Below are 27,588 nucleotides of genomic sequence, written 5' to 3' on the forward strand. Positions count from 1 at the left end.
TCACAGCAACCATTGATGAAGGTAAACACCGATTGGATTTGAAATTGTGGAACTGATTAACTTTGTTTCAAAGTGTTGACATGATTAAGCTGTGATGTGTCACTAGGAGATGAGGTTTGAAGAATGCCCCCCCCCTCTCTTTCTCTCAACCACACTTGATTTTTATTTGCCCCTGTAAATTGATTTCATTACAAGAGGCCATTGCTTTAAAGAGGACTATAAGTGTCTCTGTGGCCCGCGGTCATATTTCCTATCTCACCAAGCCTCACGTTTCAGGGTGTGTGTGTGTGTGTGCACGTGCATGCGGCCGTGTGTGTGTCATGCTTGTACTGTAATGAGTATGAATAAAGTGTGTTTGATTTGGACCAGAAAACAGAAAGCAAGGGAGAGAGAGGGAGACAGAGAGAACCCACCCTTTGAAAGCTATAAGCCTTGGGGCTGAGAACTCTCTGAAGAGCTGGAATCAGACATGCACAATCAGTTCCCCTCTTTAAATCTCCTTTCCAGGCCTATCTACTTCAACAGCCTGCCCTTAATTACCTTCTCTATCACTTAGCAGACTGGGACTGGGCTAAAAGAGCAGGGCCACAGATAGTACAACTAACCACAATCTCTATCTATTTGCCTGTGTCAGTCCTTCTCCATCTTTCCCACTATGTCGTCCTGTCTCTCTCACTCATTCTGTCTCTTCCTCTCTAGCAAAAGCTGCATGATGTTCTGGGCGTATAGTGTAGAGGTTAGATTGGTTGATTGAATGCGGTATGCCTCCGCCTGTCAAATAAAACAATCATCTGCTCTAAAGAGGCCAATTGTGCACGGCTGCATGCTGAATGGGCTGGCCAAAATTAGCCTCTCCGCACACCACTCCTTGAGCAACTGTGTGTTCAGAACACAGTAACTAAAAAAACAATGCGTTTCACACAAAGCCTCCAGAGAGAGCCTGCCTCCTCCGCCTAGAGACGCCAGCCACTGCCAAGTGCATTAACTCCTCTCCTCCCCTCTTCTTTACTCTCTTCCCCTCTCCTCCCCTCTTCTTTACTCTCTTCCCCTCTCCTCCCCTCCGCTTGCTTCACCTCGCCTCCCCCAAAGGAAACAAAATGTCTCCTCCCAAACTCTGAACCAATCTCTCTGTCACTCCCTCTCTTCCACTCCCCTTCTCTCACTTTTCCTCCCCTCACTCTCCCTCACTGTCCCTCTATTACTCATTTCAGTCGAGGGCCAATCATGTAACAGTCTGCACCTTTCCCCAGAAAACAATACATTATAGCTATCTCTCTCTCTCTCTCTCTCTCTCTCTCTCTTTCTCCCTCCTCCAGTCTGTCTCAGGGGCCAGGGCCTGGGGTACGAGGGCCTTAATGGGGTCCACTGTTACTGTTTCTCCACTCCTGAATGTCTGGTTGGCTCGTACCCCTCTCTTTCTCTCCCTCCGCTCCACTCCCATCCCTCCTTCCTTCTCTCCCTTTGTTTGGCGCCTGGTCCAGGAGAGCCGGGTTTAATTAGTTTCTGTTGGGTTAATTAAGGGGGAAAAGTTAGGGGGTCGGACCGGAACAAAAGCGGGTCAGACTGACTGGACGGACGCAGGTGCTTGGGAGCGGCTGCCAGATTCCAGCGTTCAGATTAAAATGGCCTCTCAGAGCCTGGAGTGGAGAGAGCTGTCAGGCTCCCAGAAACTCACTGTCTGGGGAAGGATTTCACCGCACATGTAACAGCAACCCAATGTAGGAATGTTAGAATAGGTATTTGGATTTACTTTTAGACTGCAGTGGACGGAATAAATGATTATGAAAATGAGTTATTCTTAGAAACTTGAAATGTTAAAGGAACTAGAATGTTTCTACAACTAGCTTTATAAACAACATATAACACAGAGGCATTGGAGCTGGCAAATTCGGAGGCACGTTGGCTGGAATCAACTGTATCTTTCCTGTGGTGCTGTTTTATATTTTCTTCTGATGCTGCATTAGTTAGTGATGAGCCAGTTGAGCTGTCTTTGCCCGGTTGCCAGTCCCCTTCAGCTTTAGCCAACTTTCCTGTCTGTTGCTCTCTTGCCCGACAAGGTGCTGTGTTCTCCTATATCGCCCCCAGTCCTCCAACCGCCCCTTTCATGCCCAAGTGCTGCTGTAGACGAAAGAAGGCCAGTCATTCTTCTTCCCATTCTGCAAGAAGTGTGATACACACATCAAATGATTAAAGCGTCAATCTGCGATTGCTACATCATTTTCTAAAAACTTTTAAATTAATGGTATATGCCCATTGATTCTTGAAGAATATAACTTATAAATGCCTCATGAGCTTAGCTCAACTGTCCTACCCCATCAGAACCCACAATATATGTTTTTTTACTCCTTTGTTTCTAAACAATAATTGGTTAAAATGATCATTTTGATATCATGGATGGTCAGTCCGTCCATCCGTAGCATTGTCTATGAATTCGAGAGTGGTTACATTTGTCCAGCCCCATCCTTCAGTTTTTTTACCAAAACAGAGGTGGGGAGCCTCTTTTGTTATCGTTTCAACTACTGATTGGCTCCGTAAGGTTAGGACTACTGACTGTGTTTATCAGTGTATTTATTCTAAACGGACTGCAGGATATCCTCAACACATCCCATTCTCTGAAATACAAAGCGTCCGTTGCAGTCGTCATCTCCTTCCTGGTGTTCCAAGGTCATGAGTGAGGAAGACTAGGAAGGAGAAGAAGACACTGCAACGGCTGGAAACAGAGAGAGATATACAGCGGGACCTTTTGACAAATCTTGTGGAGTCAAGTTTTGACTGAGAGGAGGAAGGAGAGGGATTGGATGAAGCGATATCACCCAGTATTGAAGTGGAGCGAAAGGGATTGGCATGATATGGGGATGACAAAGAGAGGAATGAGAGGTGAGGAGAGGAAGGGTGATTGGTGTAATATACAGAGATAGAAAAAATGTAGAGGAGAGAGAAGTAAAGGAGAGGAGAGAAAGGGTGATATGGAGATGAAAAAGAGAAGGTTGGAGGAGAGGAGTGCAGTGGGCAGCTCTGGCAGCGTAGGGGCCCCTCACGGTGAGACAGTCCCGGGGCTCTTTAGACGGGCGCCAACACAGCAGGGAGGAAAGACAATCACTCAGCACCAGACTCCACGCACGCACAGAGGTGGAGGGATGGATGGAAGGATAATGGGGAGAAAGTATGGAGGGAGAGAAGGAACATAGAAAGATGGGGTGGGAGAGAAAGAGAGTAGGGGAGGTGAGTGGGAAGGGGAAGGGGAAAGAAGGGTGAGATTGAAAAAGGAAGGGAAGGTATGGGAGAGAGAGATGGAATGCTGAAAGACAGAGAAAGAGAGGGGCAGAGAGAGATGGAAAGAGAGAGAGCGAGAGAGAGGGCGAACTCCCTCTATACCAGCTAGTCTTTATCAGCACTCCAGATCGTGGCGTATGAACAGTGATCCAAGTCAACCATCTGCTGAGGACAGATAAGCCTGGGAGAAACGGCCATTGAGCTGTCACTCAGGAAGGAGGAGAGAGGAAGATAGAAAGAAAGAGTGGAGAGAGAGAAAGAGGGATGGAAAGAGAGGGGAGGGGATAGAAATAGAGAGATTGGAAAAAAATGAGTGAAAAAATCAGCAAAAGGTAGACGACGAGAGAGAGGGGGTGAGAAAACAGGCAATCATGGAGTACTATTTATGATGAGGAAGTTGGAAGAACCATTGCACGGGGATTGTTTTCATTGTCAGGGATCTGAATGTCAGTAAATCAGATGAAGTCTTCTTTCTCCCTTTGTCTCACCTCTTCATTATCTTCTGATCCATATGTTATCTATACGTTATCTATACGTTATCCCAAACTGGTACTCTACTGGTCCCATTCTGCAGAGGCAGCAGAAGAGATGTGTTGATACACTCAGTAAACATGTCATAATCTGTGCTCCAACCCACTGACCTTAACCCAGATTTATCGCAGCATAATGCCCTCTCTACACACAAACACTCACATCCAAGCCCCATAACACACTTCTTTGTGACAGGATGGTGGCAGGTTGCTCTCAGCCTAGGGGAGTAGAACTAGTTGTGAGATAAACAGGGCTCCCTTGGGGGGAAAAATAGATGAATATCTCACAAAAGAGGATACATAAGATCGGTCATATCAGTCAGGTAAACAAGACACACTTCGCCTGGGAGATATGGGATGTGTCCCATATGGCACCCTATTCCCTATATATACAGGGCTCGGTTCAAAAGTGGTGCAGTACGTAGGAAATAGGTGCCATTTGGTACGCAGAATGGGGTCTAAGGATAAATACCCCTGGTGTGTTGGCCTTAGAATTAGCTCAGGTGATTACCTTAAACCACTTAAATATACACCGATAAACCGTTCATATCCTCATCACACCCACGTAATAGGGTGTGCCGTGTGTCTGTGTGAGTGTGTGAGAGGCCTATTTCTGTTAGAGGCCTATTCTCAATGTGTAGGTCTCGCTCTCTCTCTATGTGAGTGTGCATCTGAGCGATTTGGTGGTGTCATGGGACTAGGGCTAGGACTGGGGCTGGTGCTTGGGCTGGAGTATAGGGCTGGGGCATAGGGCTGGAGCTGGGAATGGGGCTGGGGGGTTCAGACCTTGGGGGTAGGGGGTTAGGGAGAGGATTAGCCAGGGCCAGTTGGATCATTTTACAGCCGGCGAACCCCCCAGTCTCCTGGACAATGAGGATTAAACTTCTCTTGTTCTTCAACTCTGAAAACGGCAGGACGACAAAGAGACTATTCCTCCTGGGTCTCTGGCTGGGAGCTGGGAGAGAGAGGCGGATGAAGATGGAGGGAGGACGGGAGGATGGGGGAGGGATGGAGCAGGGGGTCCATCACAAAATTAATCCCTTCACAATTTCCTCTGGGTTGCTAAAGTGAGATATGAGTCAGACATGGCTAATGAAACGCTGCAGTCATCTAAAGAGGAGGACGATAAAAGCAGACATTAAACTAATGGAGCTCGTCATTAGCTGTTCCATTAAAGGGGATTGGTAGTCCGTGTGCTCCTGTGGCGATCGGAGAGGGAGATGAATCGATTAATTACGTTCCAATAATACTCCTCCCACACCCGCGCATGAGTACTCTTGTTCTTATCCACGAACATCCTTTAGGCTCAAGTACTTCCTGATGTGGGCTGTAAGTGTAGACTACCACTCAGTTTCCGCAGGCCTTCCCAGGTCACTCTCCTCTTTCGTGCCACTTTAGGTGTGACAATAACGCCAAGGAGAGACATGCATAGGTGACAAATCAAAAATAGTTATATAGTCACTGATACGTACAGTATGAAGGAATCAGAAAACATCCTCGTCTGAGGACAAAAACAGTCCTCACTTTCCCACTTTGACAGTTGCCCTTTCTCACTAGGATGAATAAATGACGTGACAGTCTGTTGCATCTCCCTGCAACTCCCTGTAAACAATAGGTATTATAAGATTAATAGACTCAGGATTATGAATGGATCAGGGATTGGTACTCAGATTAAATATTGAGTGTGGTCATAGCCTGAGGTGTGGTGAATAGGGCCCACTATGTGGCAGGGTGTCAGCCTCAGGAGCAGCTAGTGGGCTCAATATGTTACAGGGTCTTATTGCCTTCTTATTCTTCTCATCGCCTTGTGCTTCAGTTGCGTAAATGCTTCTTTGTCTAACGACTTGAATTTGATTTTAAATGAGGAAGAGAAAGAAAGGGATTGAGAGGGAGAGTAAAGAGAGGGAATGTCTTTAGGGATTCCATGTCCATCTTGGTCCCAGTTCTGTTTCTCTGAGAGGAGGGTGAGAATAGAGGAGAGAGGCACGGATAGGAGGGTGAGAATAGAGGAGAGAGGCACGGATAGGAGGGTGAGACCGAGGACCAGTTCAGGGATGGAATCGGAGAAGGAGAAAAGGGAGGGGCCTGTCTACTAAAAGGACTTTTTTTTTTTTTACTTATTAGGGGGCGAGAAAAAGAGCAAAAGAAAAGAGTCTCGTCGCTTCCTGGATGCAGTGTCAACCCGCATCAGTGTCTGGTCTGGCAGCTCTGCTCGTACTGCAGGCACCAGCTCACAATGGAGGGCAGCAATGGCCACCACACCTCTCACATCCTATCAATGTCCTCCTGGACAGGACCAATGGAGGGGTGGGGAGCAGCAGCCTAGGGGTGCTCGAGGTTCAGGGGGCATTTTTGAGTGGGCTTGAATTATTGATCAGTGAGCTATAAGAATTCTTTGGCTTTACTGAAATATCGATGTTTCAGCACAGTGCAAGATAGTAGGCTACTTATGGTATTTTATGAGGTGATGGGTTTACGCAAGGTGCTTTTAAAAAGGTGGAAATAAGGGGGACTAACAGTTGGGGGATACAGAGGAATAATATTGTAGAAAAACACAGAAACCGCTCAACGAACGTGAGCAACAAGCCGTGATCCTTCGATTCCCTCGCTAACAAACGTGAGCAACAAGGCTTGATCCTTAAAGACCCCGCCAGTCCCCCAAAAAATCCATACTCTGAATAGACACCCCCTGAATCGCATTGTTGAACAAATCCTGTATTAAAAGAGAAGAGTTTATTCTTTCTCTTGAAGACTTTAGTTAAGCTAGTGCCTCTGCCACTTTGGAGGCTCCGGCTTCATCTATGTCTGAGTAAATCCTTTCCTCGATGCCGATTGGCTGAAGCCAAGGGGGACATCTTTTTCACACGCTTCCTTACGGAATCCCTCCCCCCCCAAGCCAGTGTTTACCCGTCACCAGACAATGGTCCACTACTGGCAATTAAACAGCATTTTCAGAGGAATCCGTGGCACTGGCCTAATGGCATTACTGTTGGACGATTCAATTCCTGAATAGTCAACAGGATTTTGCCTCTCACCGGGAAAATACTACTTCATCGAATTACCCGTATTACATAGCTTTACCCAGGCTTATGATTCAAGGTTCACAGATTACTGCTCCTCAAAAGATGGCGGGAGAAGAGAGTGATAGGCCGGAGGAGTGGTGTGTGAGTGTGTGTATAAGTCTGTATTTGTGTGTGTGTGTGTTTGGGGATGTCTACTAGGCCTTTACAAGTAAGCAAGCCTGGATTCTCAGAACCGACATTCCATTTTCTTGCCCACTGGTCCATCTAATTCTTATTAGTTCTGGGTTTGGTTTGTTCACTGTTTTGGAGGAAATTCTTAATCAGTTATGAACACCCACTGCACTCCCACTCATTCTACATACAAACCTTTGCAAAACCATGCCAACTCAACTATACCAAGTTTGCTTTGCAGAGAATGGGACAGCCTCGATAGGACACGCAAACACGCTCACACCGTACATACACACGAGGCAAACCGCACATGGTGACCTCTGACCTTTGGTGGGTCAGTTCAGGCCGGGCAGCTCGCAGAACCAGGAGAACCGGCCAAGTGCATTATCTCACAATGAAGGACTAATTAGTGTGTTAGCAAGCCTCAAATCACACAGCAACAGACTAGCTGCCTGTCTCTGTCCTCCTCTCTCTCCTCTCACCCAACATCTTAATTACTCTTTTATTCTCCCTCTGTTTCTCTTCGTCCGTTTCACTCTTCCTCTCTCATTGTCGTTCATAACTCTCTCGTTCTCTGCCACGGCCCATTTCGCACATAAAAGCTGGATGGTAATTGCTTGCTATGGAATATATTGAGCATGTGATTATCAGTGTGCCTAGACTGTGTTCGGGTGGACTGGTTTGGGTCGTGCTGACTGTACAGGGTGGTGTGGAGTCAGCAGAGTCAGTGCACCAGCGAGGAGCACTGTTGCTGTTGTTTCTGAATCATTCATATCCGAGGCAATATTCAGGGTAGTCATACAAGTCTGGCAAGTCTGGCAATTAATCTAACTATTTTACTCAAACTACTTGCCATTAGCAGAAGTGTGTGTGTAAAATGTTATTTAGCACAATAGAATACAAATGCCCCATATTCTGAACATTATTATCCAAATTAAAACAAACATCTGCTGCCTATTAGTAAAACCTTATTGAACTTCGACCATCAAATATTAGACAAAGACTATTGTAGCATGGGTGTTAAATGCTTACTGAATATCTTCTTGAGGCTTCTACCCAAAATTAGCACTTTTTTGTTCTAATTACTGTGAAGAACAAAAAATAAGTATGAAAATGTATGCACTCACTATTGTAAGTCGCTCTGGATAAGAAAGTCTGCTAAAATGACTAAATGTTAAAATGTAAGAATAATAATCTATATGAAATTTTGGGCAAGCAATTGTCAGTTCCGCATTAAGATAAAATAGGAGGAAGCCAGGCTATTTATTGAAAGCATTGTGAATAAATGAGGTCATGATTGCCTAATAACAGAAGTTTATGATATGGATTAATAGGCGTGTTATCAGTAGTGTAGTAGGGAGACTTTTAACCTACCCCTTTTCTCAATCTGGCATTCATTAAAAAGTAATGACAGGACATTATTATCTACTAACTAGGCATTTAACAACAAGGGTCAACATTAATAGACTTCTGGCAATACCAATAAAATATGTTAATGGTATGTAAATGAGGCCTGAGTTGGACTGGGAGAATTTCCATATTTTTTAACCCCATTGCATTTCTCCACATCGCTTGCCATCTAACCCTTTTCTATTTTCCTATTAAAACAACAAAAGGCCTGCTGAGTACGTTTTTCTTTTTCATTGATTCACAGTTTCTCCTTCTTTCTGTCCCTCTTTCTCCTTCTTTCTGTCCCTCTGCATGAATATGCAGTTGGTTAACCCCTTGTTTACATCCTTTATTTTTCTAGCCCTATGTCTTTGCTGTAAACACAGGTTATGTTTGATTGTTTTCAGATTACTGTTCCCTGTATAGCAGGTGTTCCCTTTTTTTCAAATTCTTTTTTTCTTCAAATTTTCTAACAGTTCATTTATATTTTCCAACAGGGCTATACATTTGGGTGAGTGTTTCTTTTCTTGCCTGAGTAGCCTTGTTTCACTGCCAAAAATTTAATTAAACCATCTAGTCTTCATCGAAATAACAACACAATGTCAAATACAGGTAGCCTAGTCAAATAATTAACATCCAATCACATTAACTGTTACTCTCTCTCGAGGGAATTCCGCTAACGGTCCGTATGAAGCCAAACGTAGCTGCTGCTCATTCTGTTTGCTTGAAAATTGATAAATGGTTAAAAAAAGTAAGGCCCGCGTCTATAGAGACACATACAAGCTCCACTGGTAGTACTGCTGCTACCAGCAGTACTACACCTTCACCTGTCGACAATACAAGTTGTTCTGCTTCCACGTGCACATCCAATGCTAGCAACAGTAATTCTACATTTGTTGTTAGCCCAGCTAGCATGGACACTGACAGTTGTGAATCTGATGCAGCCGAAGAGCTACTGCCCCCTTACCCGGGAAAGCACCGAACAACAGACAGGGACGTTGGACCATCGAAGAGGCGCAAATATGATGAGAACTACATTGATTTAGGGTTCACTTCTATTGGTAGTAGTGCCTTTCCTCAGCCACAGTGTGTTATATGTGCAAAAGTACTATCTCACAACTCGATGAAACCTTCACTCTTGTGCAGACATTTAGAAACAAAACATGGCAATTTGAAAAATAAGCCACAGGAGTTTTTTGAGCGAGAATTAAGACGACGTGCGAGTAGTAAGACAAGAATAAAAGCAACAGATACCATTAATAAGAAGGGGCTAGAAGCGTCTTATATGGTGAGTTACCAAGTGGCTAGTACAGACAAGCCCCATACTATTGTGGGGAACTTAATTATTCCTGCTGGCGCGGATATGGCTGGGACAATGCAGGGGGAAAGGCCAAAAAAACTATACTGACAATGCCTTCATCAAACAACTGTTTCACGACGCATCAGTGACATGGCAGGAGATGTTTTGAAACAATGACTGCTTCGCATACAAGCCAGTGAATTCTATGCGTTACAGCTGGATGAGTCAACAGACGTGGCGGGCCTGCCACAGCTCCTGGTACATGTCTGTTACGTTTAAGGGGGTCAATTAAGGAAGAAATCCTCTTCTGCAAACCACTGGAAACCAGGACAACAGGAGAGGATATTTTTTAAGTAATGGACAGCTTTATGACATCAAATGCACTTTGGTGGTCAAGATGTGTTGGTATCTGTACTGATGGCGCAAAAGCCATGACAGGGAGACAGAGTGGAGTGGTAACGCGCATGCAAGCAGTTGTTCCCGACGCCACTTGGGGACACTGCATCATCCACCAAGAGGCTCTTGCTGCTAAGGGAATGCCTGACAGCTTGAAAGACGTTTTGCACACTACAGTGAAAATGGTTAACTTTGTTAAAGCAAAGCCCCTGAACTCTCGTGTATTTTCGGCACTATACAATGATATGGGCAGCGACCATGTAACGCTTTTACAACATACAGAAGTGCGATGGTTATCAAGGGGCAAAGTATTTACACTTTCTTTTTAAATTGAGAAACAAGCTTAAAGTTTTCTTTACTGACCATAATTTTCACTTTTCTGACTGCTTTCATGATGACAAGTTTATCACACGACTGGCCAACACACAGGTCTTTCCAACATTGTATGATTTTTTTGTGTGCAAATGAACTCAAGCTTACGGACAATGTCAAATGTGATATAGCGAAGCACCTGAGTGAGTTGGGTGCGCAATTACGCAGATACTTTCCCAAAATCGTTATCCCTTTCATGCCCTGCCTCCAGTCCACTTACCGATATCTGAACAAGAGAGCCTCATCGAAATTGCAACAAGCGGTTCTGTGAAAATTGAATTTAAATCAGAAGCCACTGCCAGATTTCTGGATCGAGCTGCGCTCAGAGTATCCTGCCTTGGCAAATCGCGCTGTTAAGACACTGATGCACTTTGCAACCACATACCTATGTGAGAGTGGATTCTCGGCCCTCACTAGCATGACAACTAAATACAGGCACAGACTGTGTGTGGAAAATTATTTAAGACTGAGACTCTCTCCAATACAACCCAACATTGCAGAGTGATGTGCATCCTTTCAAGCACACCATTCTCATTAACCTGTGGTGAGTTATTCACCATTTTCTATGAACAAATAAGGTTTTATATGTAAGATGGTTAAATAAAGAGTAACATTATTGATTATTATTATATTATTATTTGTGCCCTGGTCCTATAAGAGCTCTTTGTCACTTCCCACGAGCCGGGTTAGGACAAAAACTCACACTCATTCTTATGTTTAACAAATGTATCGTATAGTGTGTGTGCTAGGCTTACAATGATGGCAAAAAAACAATATTTGAGAGTGCGCTGACCCTGGTGCTAGCTGGAGGTTGAAAGTGTGAAGGGGTACAGGACTATAAAAAGTTTGGGAACCACTGCTATAGAGTAATGCTGACTTTCGAGTACTCTCTTGGTAGTTACAGAAAGCTAAACATGTTCACAGTGAAGGAACTCAATAAAATAGTGTCAAAATTCTTGGAAACAGTGTTCATCCAAACGTTATCCAAGTTCTGACCTTTGCCTCTTGGCAGATCTAGCAATAAACTCAGACATCTTTCAGAGACTTTCAGTTTGCACTCGGTACCCTCTGCGCTTTGTCCGAAAAGTTGGAAAAAGAGGCAATGTCTGGTTTTCCAAATGGTGGGAGCCTTGGAGTGCTTGGGTAGTGTTTGGAGTGGTGGGGGTGCAGGGGCAGGGGGTGCAGGGGATGCAGGTCGGCTGTTCAAAGGCTGCCTTTTTGTATTGTTGGTCAGTAGGGGATTAGGGCCTTCAATGCTGCAGAATAGCCCCTCTAATTAAAAAGGATAAAGAGGCTGAAAAATAGCGAGAGGCACAGGAGGAAGAGAAAAGAGAGGGAGAGGGGAGAGCAAATTTGGACGGGAAAGAAAGAAAAGAAAGAAAAACTGTTTTCAGTGTCACTCCTGAAGCCGGACCCAACGATTCAGCTTGGATTAACTTTACACTCCTCCTCTTCCAACCCTCTCCATCTTTGTTTTGCTGCCCTGCTCTTTTTCCAACTTTGTTAATCTGTTTTTGTTTGTCTTTTGTTTCTCTTTACCTCTGTTTTCTATCTTAAGTCAATACACAAAGTATACTGTATTAGCCAAATTCTAAATCTGTTTATTTGGATTCAATGCTTTAGCTGATAGCTGATAGATTGATAGCGGATAGCTGATAGCTTGATAGCTGACAGATTGATAGCTGATAGATTGATAGCTGATAGCGGATAGCGGATAGCTGATAGATTGATAGCGGATAGCGGATAGCTGATAGATTGATAGCTGATAGCTGATAGATTGATAGCTGATAGTGGATAGCTGATAGATTGATAGCTGATAGCTTGATTTCACTGATCTATTTCTGAAGAGAATTAAACTAAAATTCAAGACTTTTCCATGACCTGTGAACACATCATAGACTATTTTAAATTCATATAACTTCATATCATTTTCACCGACACTTGAGCTATATGCAACTCTAAGTTAGTGTTTTAATCAATAAAACCTGTTGTGTGTGTGTGTGCGTGCGTGTATGTGTTTGTGTGTAGTTGGTAGTTGCACTGTATGTGAGTACTGTGTTTGTGTGAATGGGCGTGTGTGTATATCAGTTTGTGAACCTGTGTGTGTGTGTGTTTGTTTGTGTGGGCGGTCAGTGACATCAGAATGTGAATAGGTGTGTGTGTGTGTGTGTCATTGCCTCCAGATGCTGAGCGTTAGTAGGTGGGCTGTTTGCTGTCGGGATCACAGGGTGTGTTTTGTTTGGCCCTCCTCCATCCCTGCCCCTCCCTACCTCTCACTGTGGGGGTCTGGGCCCTCCAGGGACCAGAGCCTGAAAAGTACTGCCCAGGTTGGAGGCCTCTCGTTGGCATAACACTACCCACAGGCACTGGAAGTTTCAGCCAGGTCACCCTGTGATACAAGTCAGTATTCAACGTCCATCCATGTCTGAGGATGTCAGGAGACGATGTGGAAACTGGCCACTAGGGGCAACAGTAAGCACTGTTACCTTCAAGTAGATTTTGGTTTTGCTTGGGCAGTGTGGAACGGGATGGTGCATCATCAGCCCCTGATTTCAAAAGTTGCAAGTTCAAATCCAGTAATAGAAAGTATATTATTTTTTTTAAAGCTTGTTTTAAGCATATAATCCTTTGTTTAAGCCTTAACCCTTAATGTAACCATTCGGCGTTAATGCCTAACTTTAAGATTTCGGAGTTAATGCCTAAATTTAACCTTAAACAACTTTGAAATTTGACGTTTGCCACAATTTCGAAATTTGACGTTTGAAAAACATGGGATGAACTTCTAAATCTGAAGTGAAACTGTGAGAGCTAGTTGGGGAGGTTAACAAGGTACCAGCAGGGACGAGGCACTCCAACCTCCCACAGACACTCAGTTATGTGCACTTTAAAAAGGAACTCATTAAAGGAATTGAGTAGCGGCTACTCGAACATCTCCAACGGTCAGTAGAACTGAAATCCTAATAGTGATACTAACTCATATATAAATGAGATTTCTTATCACTTAATGTTTCTGAGTATTGTTAACAAACATTAGGTTATTGAGTAAATATAACTTGATTTATTTGTGTTCTGCTAATCTAAAGTAATTTCGTTTTTAGAAGTTATGTTTATTTAATATTTTAAATCTCAATCTAACATGTATTAAATAAGTTATTTTTGCTTGATTCTAATATGTTTCACATCTTTACTTCAAATATTAAAGTAGAACATTTAACATTTAAGTCATTTAGCAGACGCTCTTATCCAGAGCGACTTACATTTTTAACTAGGCAAGTCAGTTAAGAACAAACTCTTATTTTCAATGACGACCTAGGAACAGTGGGTTAACTGCCTTGTTCAGGGGCAGAACGACAGATTTGTACCTTGTCAGCTCGGGGATTTGAACTTGCAACCTTTCGGCTACTAGCCCAACGCTCTAACCACTCGGCTACCCTGCCGCCCCGACGGCAGGGTAGCCGAGTGGTTAGAGTCCGACACATTGATATTTGAGTAAAAAACATTTGATTAATCTGTGTTGTGCTGATATATTATTATTAGGTTTTTACAAGTTATGATATATAATTATTAGGTTTTTACAAGTTCTGTTTTAAGAGGTTTAGGTACTTGTTTTAACTTTATGCTACTTTACACTGTTGTACGCATGTTTGAAGAACTAAAAGTACATTTCTAAAATAGTATAAAGCAGTGTGTTATGCTATGAGTTGTAACTGATCATGAGGAACATGATATCAAAGCCGTCGGGCAAATTGATGTTCAATAACAAGACAAGCCATTCCCACCATCAACAAGGTCATGTGCACCATTCTTAATGACAGAGGCTAATGCAGCATCCTGTAATGTGTACAGCTCTACCTCTAGTTACTGCTAGCAGTGGTTCCCAAATGTTTTATAGTCCCGTACCACTTCAAACATTCAACCTCCAGCTGTGTACCCCCTCTAGCACCAGGGTCAGCGCACTCTCAAATGTTGCTTTTTGCCATCATTGTAAGCCTGCCACACACACTATACGATAGATTTGTTAAACATGAGAATGAGTGTGAGTTTTTTGTCACAATCCGGCTCGTGGGAAGTGACGAAGAGCTCTTATAGGACCAGGGAACAAATAATAATATAATAATAATCAATAATGTTGCTCTTTATTTACCCATCTTACATATAAAACCTTATTTGTTCGAAGAAAATGGTGAGTAACTCACCACAGGTTATTGAGAAGGGTGTGCTTGAAAGGATGCACATAACTCTGCAATGTTGGGTTGTATTGGAGAGAGTCTCAGTCTTAAATCATTTTCCACACGCAGTCTGAGCCTGTATTTAGTTGTCATGCTAGTGAGGGCCGAGAATCCACTCTCACATAGGTACGTGGTTGCAAAGAGCATCAGTGTCTTAACAGCACGATTTCCCAAGGCAGGATACGCTGAGCGCAGCCCAATCCAGAAATCTGGCAGTGGCTTCTGATTAAATAAAATTTTCACAGAACCACTTGTTGCAATTTCGATGAGGCTCTCTAATTCAGATGTCGGTAAGTGGACTGGAGGCAGGGCATGAAAGGGATAACAAATCCAGTTGTTTGTGTCATCTGTTTCGGGAAAGTACCTGCGTAAATGCACACTGAACTCACTCAAGTGCTTCGCTATATCACATTTGACATTGTCCGTAAGCTTGAGTTCATTTGCACACAAAATATCATACAATGATGGAAAGACCTGTGTGTTGTCGTTAATGCAGACAGAGAAGAGCTCCAACTTCTTAATCATATCCTGAATTTTGTCCCGCACATTGAATATAGTTGCGGAGAGTCCCTGTAATCGTAGATTCAGATCATTCATGCGAGAAAAAACATCACCCAGATAGGCCCAGATGTGAGAAACTCGTCATCATGCAAGCAGTCAGACAAGTGAAAATTATGGTCAGTAAAGAAAACTTTAAGCTCGTCTCTCAATTCAAAAAAACGTGTCAATAATTTGCCCCTTGATAACCCAGTGCACTTCTGTATATTGTGAAAGAGGTACATGGTCGGTGCCCATATCATTGCATAGTACAGAAAATACACGAGAGTTCAGGGGCCTTGCTTTAACAAAGTTAACCATTTTCACTGTAGTGTCCAAAATGTCTTTCAAGCTGTCAGGCATTCCTTTGACAGCAAGAGCCTCTTGGTGGATGCTGCAGTGTACCCAAGTGGCGTCGGGAACAACTGCTTGAATGTGCGTTACCACTCCACTATGTCTCCCTGTCATGGCTTTTGCGCCATCAGTACAGATATCAACACATCTTGACCACCAAAGTCCATTTGATGTCACAAAGCTGTCCAGTACTTAAAAATGTATCCTCTCCTATTGTCCTGGTTTCCAATGGTTTGCAGAAGAGGATGTCTTCCTTAATTGACCCCCATAAACATAACAGACATATACCAGGAGCTGTGCCAGGCCCGCCATGTCTGTTTCAAAACATCTCCTGCCATGTCACTGATGCGTCGTGAAACAGTGTTGTTTGATGAAGGCATTGTCTATAGTTTTTTGGGCCTTTCCCCCTGCATTGTCCCAGCCATATCTATGCCATTAGGAGGAATTAAGTCCTCCACAATAGTATGGGGCTTGCCTGTCCTAGCCACTCGATAGCTCACCATATAAGACGCTTCTAGCCCCTTCTTATTAATGGTATCTGTTGCTTTTATACATGTCTTACTACTCGAAAGTCATCTTAATTCTCGCTCAAAAAACTCCTGTGGCTTATTTTTCAAATTGGCATGTTTTGTTTCTAAATTTCTGCGCAAGAGTGAAGTACTCTTGCACATATAACACACTGTGGCTGAGGAAAGGCGTCTCTTCGATGGTCCAACGTCCCTGTCTGTTGTTCGGTGCTTTCCCGGGTAAGTGGGCAGTAGCTCTTCGGCTGCATCAGATTCACAACTGTCAATGTCCATGCTAGCTGGGCTAACAACAAATGTAGAATTACTGATGCTAGCATTGGATGTGCACGTGGAAGCAGAACAACTTGTGTTATCGACAGGTGAAGGTGTAGTACTGCTGGTAGTAGCAGTACTACCAGTAGAGCTGGTATGTGTCTCTATGGATGCGGGCCTTACTTTCTTTATCAATTTTAGAGCAAACGGAATGAGCAGAAGCTACCGACCGTTAGTGAAATTCCCGCGAGAGAGTAACGGTTAATGTGATTGGATGTTAATTATTTGACTGGGCTACCTGTATTTGACATTGTGTTGTTATTTCACTGAACACTAGATGGTTGAATTGTATTTTTGCCCGTGAAACGAGGCTACTCTGGCGGAAAAAAAACTCACCCAAATGTATAGCCCCATTGGAAAATACCGTTTGAAATTCTTTAAAAATATATATATATATAAAAAAAATAAAAAAATATGAATCACATTTATTTCGCGTGCGTACCCCAGTTTGGGAATACCTGTGCTTAGAGGAATGAGCACTGTGCTCAACAATACCTGCTACGGTGGCTGCTAACACATAAAACAATGTTAAACATTAAGACATGACCACTGAAAATTACTAATCAGAACAGCTTACTACTTACGCTTGAAAAAAAAATGTAACGCAGGTAAGTTGAAGGGACCCTACATCGGTATGTTTTCTTCAACAAATATTAATGTTCAAGACACTTCAGCCATTATAGTTCAATAAACATAATGCAATTTAGTGTAAAAAAGATCCCAAAACACAAAACATTTAAGTATTTACAACTAAAAAAATAATGGTGATGTCACTTTATTACTTTAGGTATTGAACACTGAAATACTATGAGTTGAGTTACTCTAATGGTTCTAGGCAACAGGTTTCTAAACAAGTTTTTTTTATCAGAACTAATTACTTTAAATGACTTTTTACAGTGTATGTGTGTTTATCCAGATGCCCTTTGTTCAGATGCCTGTATATGTAGATACTGTAGTTATTGTATGAGTATATGTATGTTTCTGTATATTGAGAGTTGTGGCTATAGGATCTCATATATTACCATCCCCCAACTGATCACCTAATAATAGTAGAAGTAATTGCTAGTATTTTAAATTTGTCCTTTGGGCCCATCTGTCAATCATATGACTCGGCCCCTGTAGTTAGGTACTGAAGACTACAAGGAGGGGAAAAATGGACGACTTTTCTACTTTTACCAGGTAATTTGACACTGTAAGAACAGTCTCAATGGTAGGAACCAGGTACGAACACATTCTCACCTGAGGTTACCTGAGTTGCAGTGAAGAGGACAATGGTAGAATGAGGCAATCAGAAACGGGCTTAGCTTCATAACTGCTGCTTTTGAATGTAACCACCTGCTGTATTGTCTCGCTGTAATGATGGCTCAATATTGATGCCATCTTCAATACTTATATGTCGCCAACATGCTCATCAAAACAATTCATAACACTGTAGATGTATGGTGCAGATGGTGTGTGTGTGTGTGTGTGTGTGTGTGTGTGTGTGTGTGTGTGTGTGTGTGTGTGTGTGTGTGTGTGTGTGTGTGTGTGTGTGTGTGTGTGACAGATGGGGGTGAGTGAGTGGGCCAGGACATTGATCTGACCTTGGGCTGGACAGCTGAATGACATTGAACTGAACTATGACATCATTGATTTTTATATAGTATACAATACACTGAGTGTGTATAAAAAACAAAACACTGTAAGACAATGATTTGATCGCTGTATTTTTAGTAATGGGTAATGACACTGTAATGACATTATTCTAATTATCTTTATTATTATTTATATGATTATTGTTGTTATTATTATTATTACAATTATTATTAGTAGTAGTATTTTTATAGTTGTAATACATTACAAACAGTTGACTACACATTTAAAAAGGGACCCTATCGTGCATGTATGGACCTTTACTGTGAGCCTATTCCAGTCCCACGATTCTTAAAGACTCCAATTCGTCTCCCTAGCAGCAGGAGAAACCATGACTCCTTCAATTGGCCGGGAGTCAGAGGGAGGGCATATTGTCACTGACGTTAACAAGCGCGTTCACCTTTTACAATCAGAGCCCCGTTTAGCGCGAGCGCTCCCCGGGGCTATGCGATATTTACCGATGAATTATGTATCAGAGCTCGAGATGAAAGGCGACAGCACGAGCCATGAGCATTAGGGCTTCACGCTTCTGAGAGACATGGGAAACGAAACGTTAGAGATATTAGTTGTTTATTTAATCATTTAGGGTTCTCTTGAAAATATGATGAAGTTGAAAGACTTATCGCTGTGGGCTATTTGATATTAAATTAAATAGCATTCCAAATTTCACTTAAATTTGAAAGCGTTTGAAAACTTCAATTTTGAGGCCTGTTTAGTTTCTATAGACCAAAGTCTTGCAAAGTAGGCTTGGTTCAGGGGCCTGACTTTTTGGCCATGTATTCTTATAGCAGATGGTCATAAGCAATAAGCACAAGATAAACGTTATAAGAACTGCTTTTTAACATTAACCTTTTGAGGATTCCTTTTTAAAACCACAATCAAATTGCAACATTTAAAGAGAATCCGTATAGGCGCATTAAAAAGAAAGGAGAGAGAAATTACGAGTACACGGCTATTATTTTGCGGAACATTTAGCACCTAAACTAGTGAGTAGGCTGCTACCAATGCAATGACAACTAGACAGTGAAAAGAGCACTGGTAACAATTAGCTTGCTGGGTAATCAAATTCAGACGCTAATCCCAAAAACTCAACCTGTCCCCAAGGACAGAAATGGAAGAGGGAGGAGGGAGGAGGGAAGGGGAGGCGTGGGTGAAGGAAACCAAAAGTAGCGGTTGTATTCACAGACAAGCTGGGTGAATTCGTTCTTGAAAAAGCATTTGAAATATCCTAAAATACTTATTTTTTCTCGAAATTCAAAAAGCTCAAAATGACAGTAAGACATTAAAAATATATTTAATGTTCCCCCCACCCCCCACCAAAAAAACCCTAACGCTATAGTCATGAAAATTGAAACACCTAGAAAAAAAATCAGTAAAATAAAGTAGGATGAAGGATATTATTTCTGAGGGAATAGCAGCATGATGTGAGTAGCCTGTAGATGTGTGAGAAGGGGGTTGTGAGAGAGAGAGAGAGAGAGAGAGAGAGAGAGAGAGAGAGAGAGAGAGAGAGAGAGAGAGAGAGAGAGAGAGAGAGAGAGAGAGAGAGAGAGAGAGAGAGAGAGAGAGAGAGAGAGAGAGAGAGAGAGAGAGAGAGAGAGAGAGAGAGAGAGAGAGAGAGAGAGAGAGAGAGAGAGAGAGATGAGGGGTGCTGCATGTGCCAGAGTTTTTAAATCTCTCTGAGAGGGTTACATTTACCAAACCGTGACAGTCAGGTCCCCAATAATTTATATTCCCAATCCCCTTCCTCACGGCAAGGCCTAGCTAGAACTTCGCCACTTCTAAATCAGTGCAGTCGACCAACAAACATTTATTCTCGTTTAGGCATAATTATTTTGCATTCATTATTTACAAAATAATTAAAACATGTTTGATATTTCATGGTGGTGAAATGTCGGTTAGCCTGTAATTTGGATTTTTGGTTCAAACTGAGTTTAAATAAAATGGAACAAAAACAACTAAACTGATTAAAGCACGAACGACCGAAGCCGACACCTCTTCACCCTAATATACCGTGGAGACGAGGTTTATGTGTGTGAAACACTTATTGGCATAATTAATCGTTTGATTGCTCTTCGCGAGTCATGGTCAACTTTGCCACGAATCACAGGGGGATCCGTCAATGCGCTCCCGGGGGACACGTCAATGGATCGCTCATCCAGGGCGCGAGCTCTTTTCGGGAGACCTAGGTGATCTTTTTAATGACACTGATAGCAGTGATATAAACTACAATCCTGTATATGATATGGGCTGCGGTGACGACAGTCACAACAAATCCTAAACACATTTAATCAGCCCATTCGCATTTCAGTAGGCCTACGTCGCGTGGAAACGTTCAACATCACTCCCCATCATTTCCCTCGCTTTATTCCATTGGCTGTCAAGGTTATTTAGCAAATCTCCCCCTGGATAAAATGAGCAACACTCGCTCACGTTTTCTCAAAACAGGAATACATCACGACGTTGTCATATAATTGGTTTAAACTTACATTTCTACCTCTCATACTATTTCCTTCAAAGTTTAGATAAGGAGCGCCGAAGACGGACGAATCATTAATACCAGGCAAGTGTCAAGTCCGCATAATAGGTTAGAAATACTTTGATCAGCATTGCTCAGTATAAGATTAATATTCTGCTTGCCAAAGTAACATTCTATACAGTTAGGCTATTTCCATTTCATCCATCCACAGATCTGCATTGGTTTATGTATTTTTTTGTAATCCTTTCCTCTTTTGCATTCTTAAGGCAAACTTTGTGAAAACAGTGCTAGTAATTTCCAAGCATCTCATCTCTATCGTGTATTTACCTCGTTTTCAATAGCATCAAGTGCTCTTTGTGATGGAAATACCTTTGCATGGAGCGATAATTGGGAAGGCGTGTTTAAAAAAAAAAAAACGTTTTCCACCACTCACCTCTCTGGCCATGCCGGCTGCACTGGAGGCTATAAAGCCACTAGCATAATTGGCTGTGGACGGAGCCAAAAACATTCTGTAACCCTATATTCAACAAGAGGAGGAAATATGATGTTGATTGTGAATAATGTGCACTATGTCTTGGTTTTATAGTTTGCTGCCTACGGACGTGAACTGTAGAAAGGTCTTTAATTTGCAGTTAAAACATCACGAAAAGTTGTCTGAACAGAATTTTCGAAATAAATTATAAAGATTACAAAAAAAATGTCAAGGTGTTTCAATAGACTATAGCCCTAATGATATAGCCTACCTTATTATTATTAGCCTAGTATTATTATTATTATTATTATTATTATTATTATTGTTAGTATGCGACCTGAATCAGTTTGGGAAAGTGAGTGAGGGTGGGAGCAGGTTGTCTGGCAGTCAGCTGGCTTAATAAACACAATGCCAGCCTTTGTTTTATTTTCGTGACGCAGAAAATTAATCAGCCCGAATGCGGAGCGCGCGGAGTCGCGGCTAGCGTCCTAATCAGGGCAGCGCGTGCCGTCCGGATTATCTCGTTAATTTCTTATAAAAAAAAAACTTGTGTGCAATAATAATTAATTATTGGACAGGGTAATTATTATTGAACGGGTGTGGAGCAACCTGTAGACGGGGTCTGGGTGAAAGAAGTGACAGATTGAGCCCGGTGGCCGTTATATAGGTTATATACACATGAAGTATCCTAGGTTGACTACGTGCACGAGAGGAGGGAACTCAAAGTTGTAACTTCGATTCTACAGATAGGTGCAGAATGATTCTAATGTAGGAAGGAGCCCATAGCCTACAACCAACATTTCCACGATCATTTCCACGATGTAACAACTTTGATACATGTAGGCTATTTGAATAGGCCTATCGTATAGGCCTATTCGTTTCATAAACAAACATTAAATGTATCCTTAGTTATTACGTTGTAATACACTTCACCCTGTGATCTTGTGTTTGCATTTTTGTATTTTGTCGTTTTTTATAGGCCAAAGTCAAAATAGAATTCCAATGGGGTAGCTGGTATTTTAGGGATTAACCGCGTCCGTCGAGCCGACTAGGTGAAACATCTATCGATGTGCCCTTGAGCAAGGCACTTAACCCTAATTGCTCCTGTAGACGCTCTGGTTAAGAGCCTCTGTTAAATGACAAAAAAATGAAATGTAGTCCTGTTTGGAATTTTGAATGAAAGTGCTAAAGATCAAGATTAAATGTAGGCCTTGTTCTATGAGTGCTATAAATATGGATACATATTTTTCACCGTTGGGGACTATGATATATATATATATATAATAGTATAATAGTTAGCCTACTACCCACATAATTAAATTGTGTTTCCACGTCACTTCAGGAGGATGCAGCGGGCAAAGATATTGTTTCCAATCTGGAATGGCTAGATTGTTGTTTGGTTGCGATACAAACCAAACAAACAAACTCACCCAATGATTCCTGTATTAACCCTTACATTGTAGGGTACATTAGGTATGGAATTCTATTTAGTAGCGTTTATGTAGAGAAAAATGTAATTTCGTGTAGAACAGTTTTAATGCCAAAGGAAATAGCTCTCTCTCTAATAAGGAGACTCCACCGAATGAGAGAAATATGATCGGTTCTTAATTGCGGTGTTTGTTTAGATTAAGATGAAGTGGTCTTTGCTAATCAACACTCTTCCATAGTCTCACCACCTAAATCTAATTACCGGGAGCTATTAATTACGTGGAAATCGCCCAGGGAGTGTCAATAATGTCAGATGGAATTATAATAATGGAAGAGTTCCCCCCAAGTTTCTAGTTATTTTGCTAAATTGCCGTTCACATTTTAATTTTCACCACAAGAGATTTAACCGTTTTAGCAGACAAAGACCGTATGGATAGAATTAAAGATGCCGTGCTAGTTTCATTGCCTGAAAATGGAGAGCTCTGGGTGTACAGAATTATCTCTTTTGTTTGTCGCCAAAGGCTATTTTGTTATCAGCATTATTTATCTGGTCAACAGCGGGCTTTGTCTTTGCAAATGGCCCCCAATCATGCCGTCTATTCTGGAGACAATTGGCTGATGCTAACATGTGGGTACTATGCTTATAGGCGCCTTGCCTTGTTTGGCCCAATGTGTGTGCGCATTTTAACGAGACTGTTTTGTTATCCGAGAAGGCATGATGAAATTATTGGATGTTTTGGGTGCTGGTGGTTGTGGTAGTGTTGATTTTGTGTGTGTGTGTGTGTGTGTGTGTGTGTGTGTGTGTGTGTGTGTGTGTGTGTGTGTGTGTGTGTGTGTGTGTGTGTGTGTGTGTGTGTGTGTGTGTGTGTGCAAAAGAGAGAGAGAGAGGAGAGAGAGAGAGAGAGAGAGAGAGAGAGAGAGAGAGAGAGAGAGAGAGAACGGTGGCGCAAACGTTTGTCAGACAGACAGAGCATCCTCAGTCCACAAGGACAGCTGGGGGTCTCCGGTCTGCTTTAAGAGCGCTGGGCGTACAGGGCGACGCTCATTTTTTAAATTCACCTCGCTATGTAAAGAGTGTGTCACAACTCCAACGAAAAACCAAGGACTTATCGTCTAACCAAAACAACCTTCTCTCTTTCCTGTCGTGCTCTGTTCAGGTATTGGACAGAATAATTGAGAAGAATCCAACACTTGAGGACTCAACTAAAAGGGTATTCTTCTACGACTCTGTTTTCAAAATTCTCTCCAACTTTGCCCTTCGATCGGAGGCGAGAATGATGTCTTATCTGAAACAGCCACCTTATACAGTCAACGGCCTGAGTTTGTCTGCCTCCGGGATGGACCTACTTCATCCGTCTGTCGGCTATCCAGGTGAGGGCATGGAATACTTCACATCTCTTACAAATAATCATTAAATAGTCAAATAACGTGAAATGGCTTATTGCATAGCTTGTCTTTGTGAAATGTCTTGTCTATTTCGAAATGATGATCGATACGCTAAAACAGGCTAAATAAAATAAACCAATGTATAATTGGATTTTTTAAATCATTGGCCTTAAATCAATAATTTCGACTGGCTTTAGAAACATTATAATTTTGCTTAGACCTATAGTGAATGATCTAAACTATCAGGAGATCGTAACTAATTTTCTGATGGTCTTTGTGGGTGTAAATGTAAATTATTACTAGCAATGGTCCTAAACAAACAATAGTCATGTCTTGTAAAACTTATCCAAATTAGGTCTGATCAAAGGAAAACGATTCCCTGTCTGAAATTTCCTCTAAAGCCATAACATGTTTGTATTTGTAGTCTTACAATGAATGTTTACTCTTCCTCATACAGCCACCCCTCGTAAACAGAGGCGCGAGAGGACGACCTTTACGCGTGCTCAGCTGGACATTCTGGAGAACTTGTTCGCCAAGACGCGCTACCCAGACATCTTCATGCGCGAGGAGGTGGCCCTGAAGATCAACCTACCTGAGTCTCGTGTTCAGGTAAGTTCCTGGGCCTTTGCGTAAACACATGCGTCCATCCAGATTCTGAGAGAAGGCCACTCACACAGCTCATTAATTTGGGCTTGAGAAGTCAAGCACCCAGACGCCACTTCAGAGAGTCTTCTCCACTCTATTAATTTGATGGAGTGTTCATCTCCCAGTGAATAGGCCTACCAGTGTTTTCTTTTGCATCCACTGTATAGATAGATGACTGTATTGCAATAAAACATGAAGGAAACGCTATAACATTGTTTTATTTTCATATTTATCCTTCTTTCAGGTATGGTTTAAAAACCGAAGGGCGAAGTGTCGCCAGCAGGCACAGCAGTCACAGAGCGGCGCGCAGAGCAAGACCAGACCCGTCAAGAAGAAAAGTTCCCCCATCAGAGAAGTCAGCTCCGAGAGCGGTGCCAGCGGCCAGTTCACACCGCCCCCCAGCACCTCAATCCCGGCCGTGAGCAGCAGCAGTGCCCCGGTGTCCATCTGGAGCCCGGCCTCCATCTCTCCTCTCTCTGACCCACTCTCTACCTCCTCCTCCTCTTGTATGCAACGGTCGTACCCGATGACCTACACCCAGGCGTCCGGATACAGCCAAGGCTACACCGGATCCTCATCGTATTTCAGCGGTATGGACTGTGGGTCTTACTTGGCGCCTATGCACCACCAGCTCTCCGCGGCGGGCTCCACAATGAGCCCCATGGGCAGCAACGGGGTATCCAGCCACCTGAGCCCGGCTTCTTCCCTCTCCACGCAGGGGTATGGGGCAGCGGGACTGGGCTTCAGCGGTCCCACAGACTGCCTGGATTACAAAGACCAGGCCGCGGCCTGGAAACTCAACTTCAACGCGGATTGTTTGGATTACAAAGACCAGTCGTCGTGGAAATTTCAGGTGTTGTGAGAAGAATGAGTGAATTACATGATCTTTTCACAATGTGGTGAAATAAAGGCCAGTCAATCCGGTGGGCCCAGGTTGGCAGTGAATGAGTCACCGAAAGGGAACGTTTTCCAACGGCTGGGCCTTAGTGTCTGTCAAACTATTACCCTAGCAGCAGCAGTGTGAGAGGAGGGGAGCTGCCGCTCTGTCTGTCTGACTGCGTCACACCTGTTGGGTTAACTTATTGAAAATTCAGAGTGAACTCTGTTTAACTTTGATCAAGGACATGGAACAAAATTGTTACCCAAGAAGAAAATGATCAAGAGAAGTTCCAAACCTTGGTTAAGCGCGTGGAATTGGTCAGCTTTCCATAAGCTTCTTACGACTCCCCGACCCTCTCCTCTTGGTTGGCAAGCTAAAGGGGCCCTTTGATCAAAGCATTGTGCGTGCGTGCGTATGTGTGTGTGTACCCGCACGTCTCTGTGCGCGCGCCTTTGAGGCGAACCTGGATGCACTATTTAATTTATGAAAAATGCTTATTAAACGCTAGTTCCAAGAGACAATCAACCAGTATTCGTGTGCTCATAAATGATAAATGTCCCACTACGTGTTTTTAATTTTCTCTATATTTGTTAGCTTTTTGAGACTGTGATTCCTTGTATGCAATTCCGAGTTTCCCATCTGCGATCACCCAGCTGTGAATGGATTAAAAAAAAAATGTCCAAGTGTTTCAAATGATAAGTTATTATGATGAAATATTAGTTGAAATAGGGAGTTCTCAAACAGTGTGAGTGGCGGAGTCAATGAACAGCAACGTTGCCTGAAACATCAATGACCAAATACAGCTCAAGGTTGTTATGCCAAACTGCCAAGCACACAAATAAAGAACGTTTGAACTGATCCCGTGTCGCCTGTTTAACTTCATAAAAACATGTACATTTTGTAAGCCTCGATGTTGTTACTTTTTCTGTCAACGCAACATTCGAGTTTCAGTGAAGATAATGCATATTACATAAAACATGATGCACATTTCAACAATGTTATTTTAATTCAGACCAAGCATATTTTCGGAGCACACACACACAGACACACAATTTAAAGTGTCAGTAGCAGGAATGCGCAGTATGGGAAAGCTATGCTAATCCCGTTTTCCGGGAGGATAATCCAACATTTCACTGACGGGCCTTGTTTGGTTCAGAGGGCAGCTAACCACTGTCCAGTTCACACGGAGCGGCTTTCCAAGAAGCCCCTAATCACTACCCAACATTCACATTCCCACTAAATTGTCTGCTAAAAAGGACTACGTTTTTAAAGCTTTGCAAAAGTCCCGCCTTGGATGTCAGCAAATCAGGCGAGGAAAACGCACATTTTCCCAACTGAAAATAGGCTTTATGTGTTTGTCAGAATTGCAGCTATTACATTCACCGCATATATAAATAATAATGCAGTATAAAAACACTTTAGGCTATTAGGCCTACATTTTCATATTAGACACGTCCTGTTAAAATCAAACTCAGACTGGCATTTTGTTATTGGTTATAAAAACGAAAGTGTCCGCTTGGCTAAGGTCTTTCAGAAGGGAGGAGAAAACAAACACAGTATAAACCATGCATTCTGGAGTTGTATGACCCATGTCAATGTCACTCTATGCTGTTGCTGGTTTGAAATGTTTTGTTGTCAGTTTGAACTTGAATTAGCACCAATTGACAGCGGCAATTCTCTTTTCCACGAGGTTAGAAAGGCCGAATTGGTGCGTTAGCAGCTTGAGCAAAAACAAGATATCTGAGAGAAATATGAGAACATATTTTCTGCTGCAATTATGTATTTCTTTAGAAAAGGGAAATTGACCTTTTTTACATTATTTTTTTGTCGATAACTATAAAATCTCAATGTAGGCCTACAGCGGGGACAAATGTGTTATTGGTCTAAATCCACAAATGGACAGAAGAAAACACGAATTCGTCTATAATCATAGCATGCATTGGTCAGTAAAAAGGCAACACCAACAAAGGTATCGATTTCACAGCATTATTTCTGCATGAACACGCTATGATGATAGATCAATATATTGTATAATTAACAAAATGAATATATGCCTATCAAACGGGAAATACTCATTGAAATGCATTTCAATCCAAAACATCAGATGTATTGCACATCCAGGACATGTGTGCGTTTACACAGGTAGCCCAATTCTGATTTTTTTGCCCAATTATTGGCAAAAGAGCTAGGAAATTCTTCAGAATTGGGATGCTTGTGCTGTCATGACTTGTTGAAGCCAATTAGCTACTTGTTGAA

General features: G+C 42.5%; 1 protein-coding gene across 1 annotated transcript; it reads left to right on the top strand.

Annotated features, from left to right (window-relative positions):
* LOC129817219 (homeobox protein OTX2-like) lies at positions 1-26,190 on the top strand. Its single transcript, XM_055872248.1, has 4 exons — positions 1-21; positions 23,579-23,792; positions 24,265-24,416; positions 24,697-26,190. Exons 1-4 carry the CDS (start codon positions 16-18, stop codon positions 25,312-25,314), a joined length of 990 nt encoding a protein of 329 aa, XP_055728223.1. The 5' UTR covers positions 1-15; the 3' UTR covers positions 25,315-26,190.
* Positions 26,191-27,588: the final 1,398 nt, after the last annotated feature.

This window comes from Salvelinus fontinalis, chromosome 20, assembly GCF_029448725.1.
Source record: "Salvelinus fontinalis isolate EN_2023a chromosome 20, ASM2944872v1, whole genome shotgun sequence".
Lineage (NCBI taxonomy): Eukaryota > Metazoa > Chordata > Actinopteri > Salmoniformes > Salmonidae > Salvelinus > Salvelinus fontinalis.

What these genes read in the sequence shown, in the direction of transcription:
- LOC129817219 (XM_055872248.1), top strand. An exon ending in TCCGTCTGTCGGCTATCCAG is followed by an intron (nt 23,793 to 24,264) that starts GTGAGGGCATGG and finishes TTCCTCATACAG; the next exon opens with CCACCCCTCGTAAACAGAGG. An exon ending in TACCTGAGTCTCGTGTTCAG is followed by an intron (nt 24,417 to 24,696) that starts GTAAGTTCCTGG and finishes TCCTTCTTTCAG; the next exon opens with GTATGGTTTAAAAACCGAAG.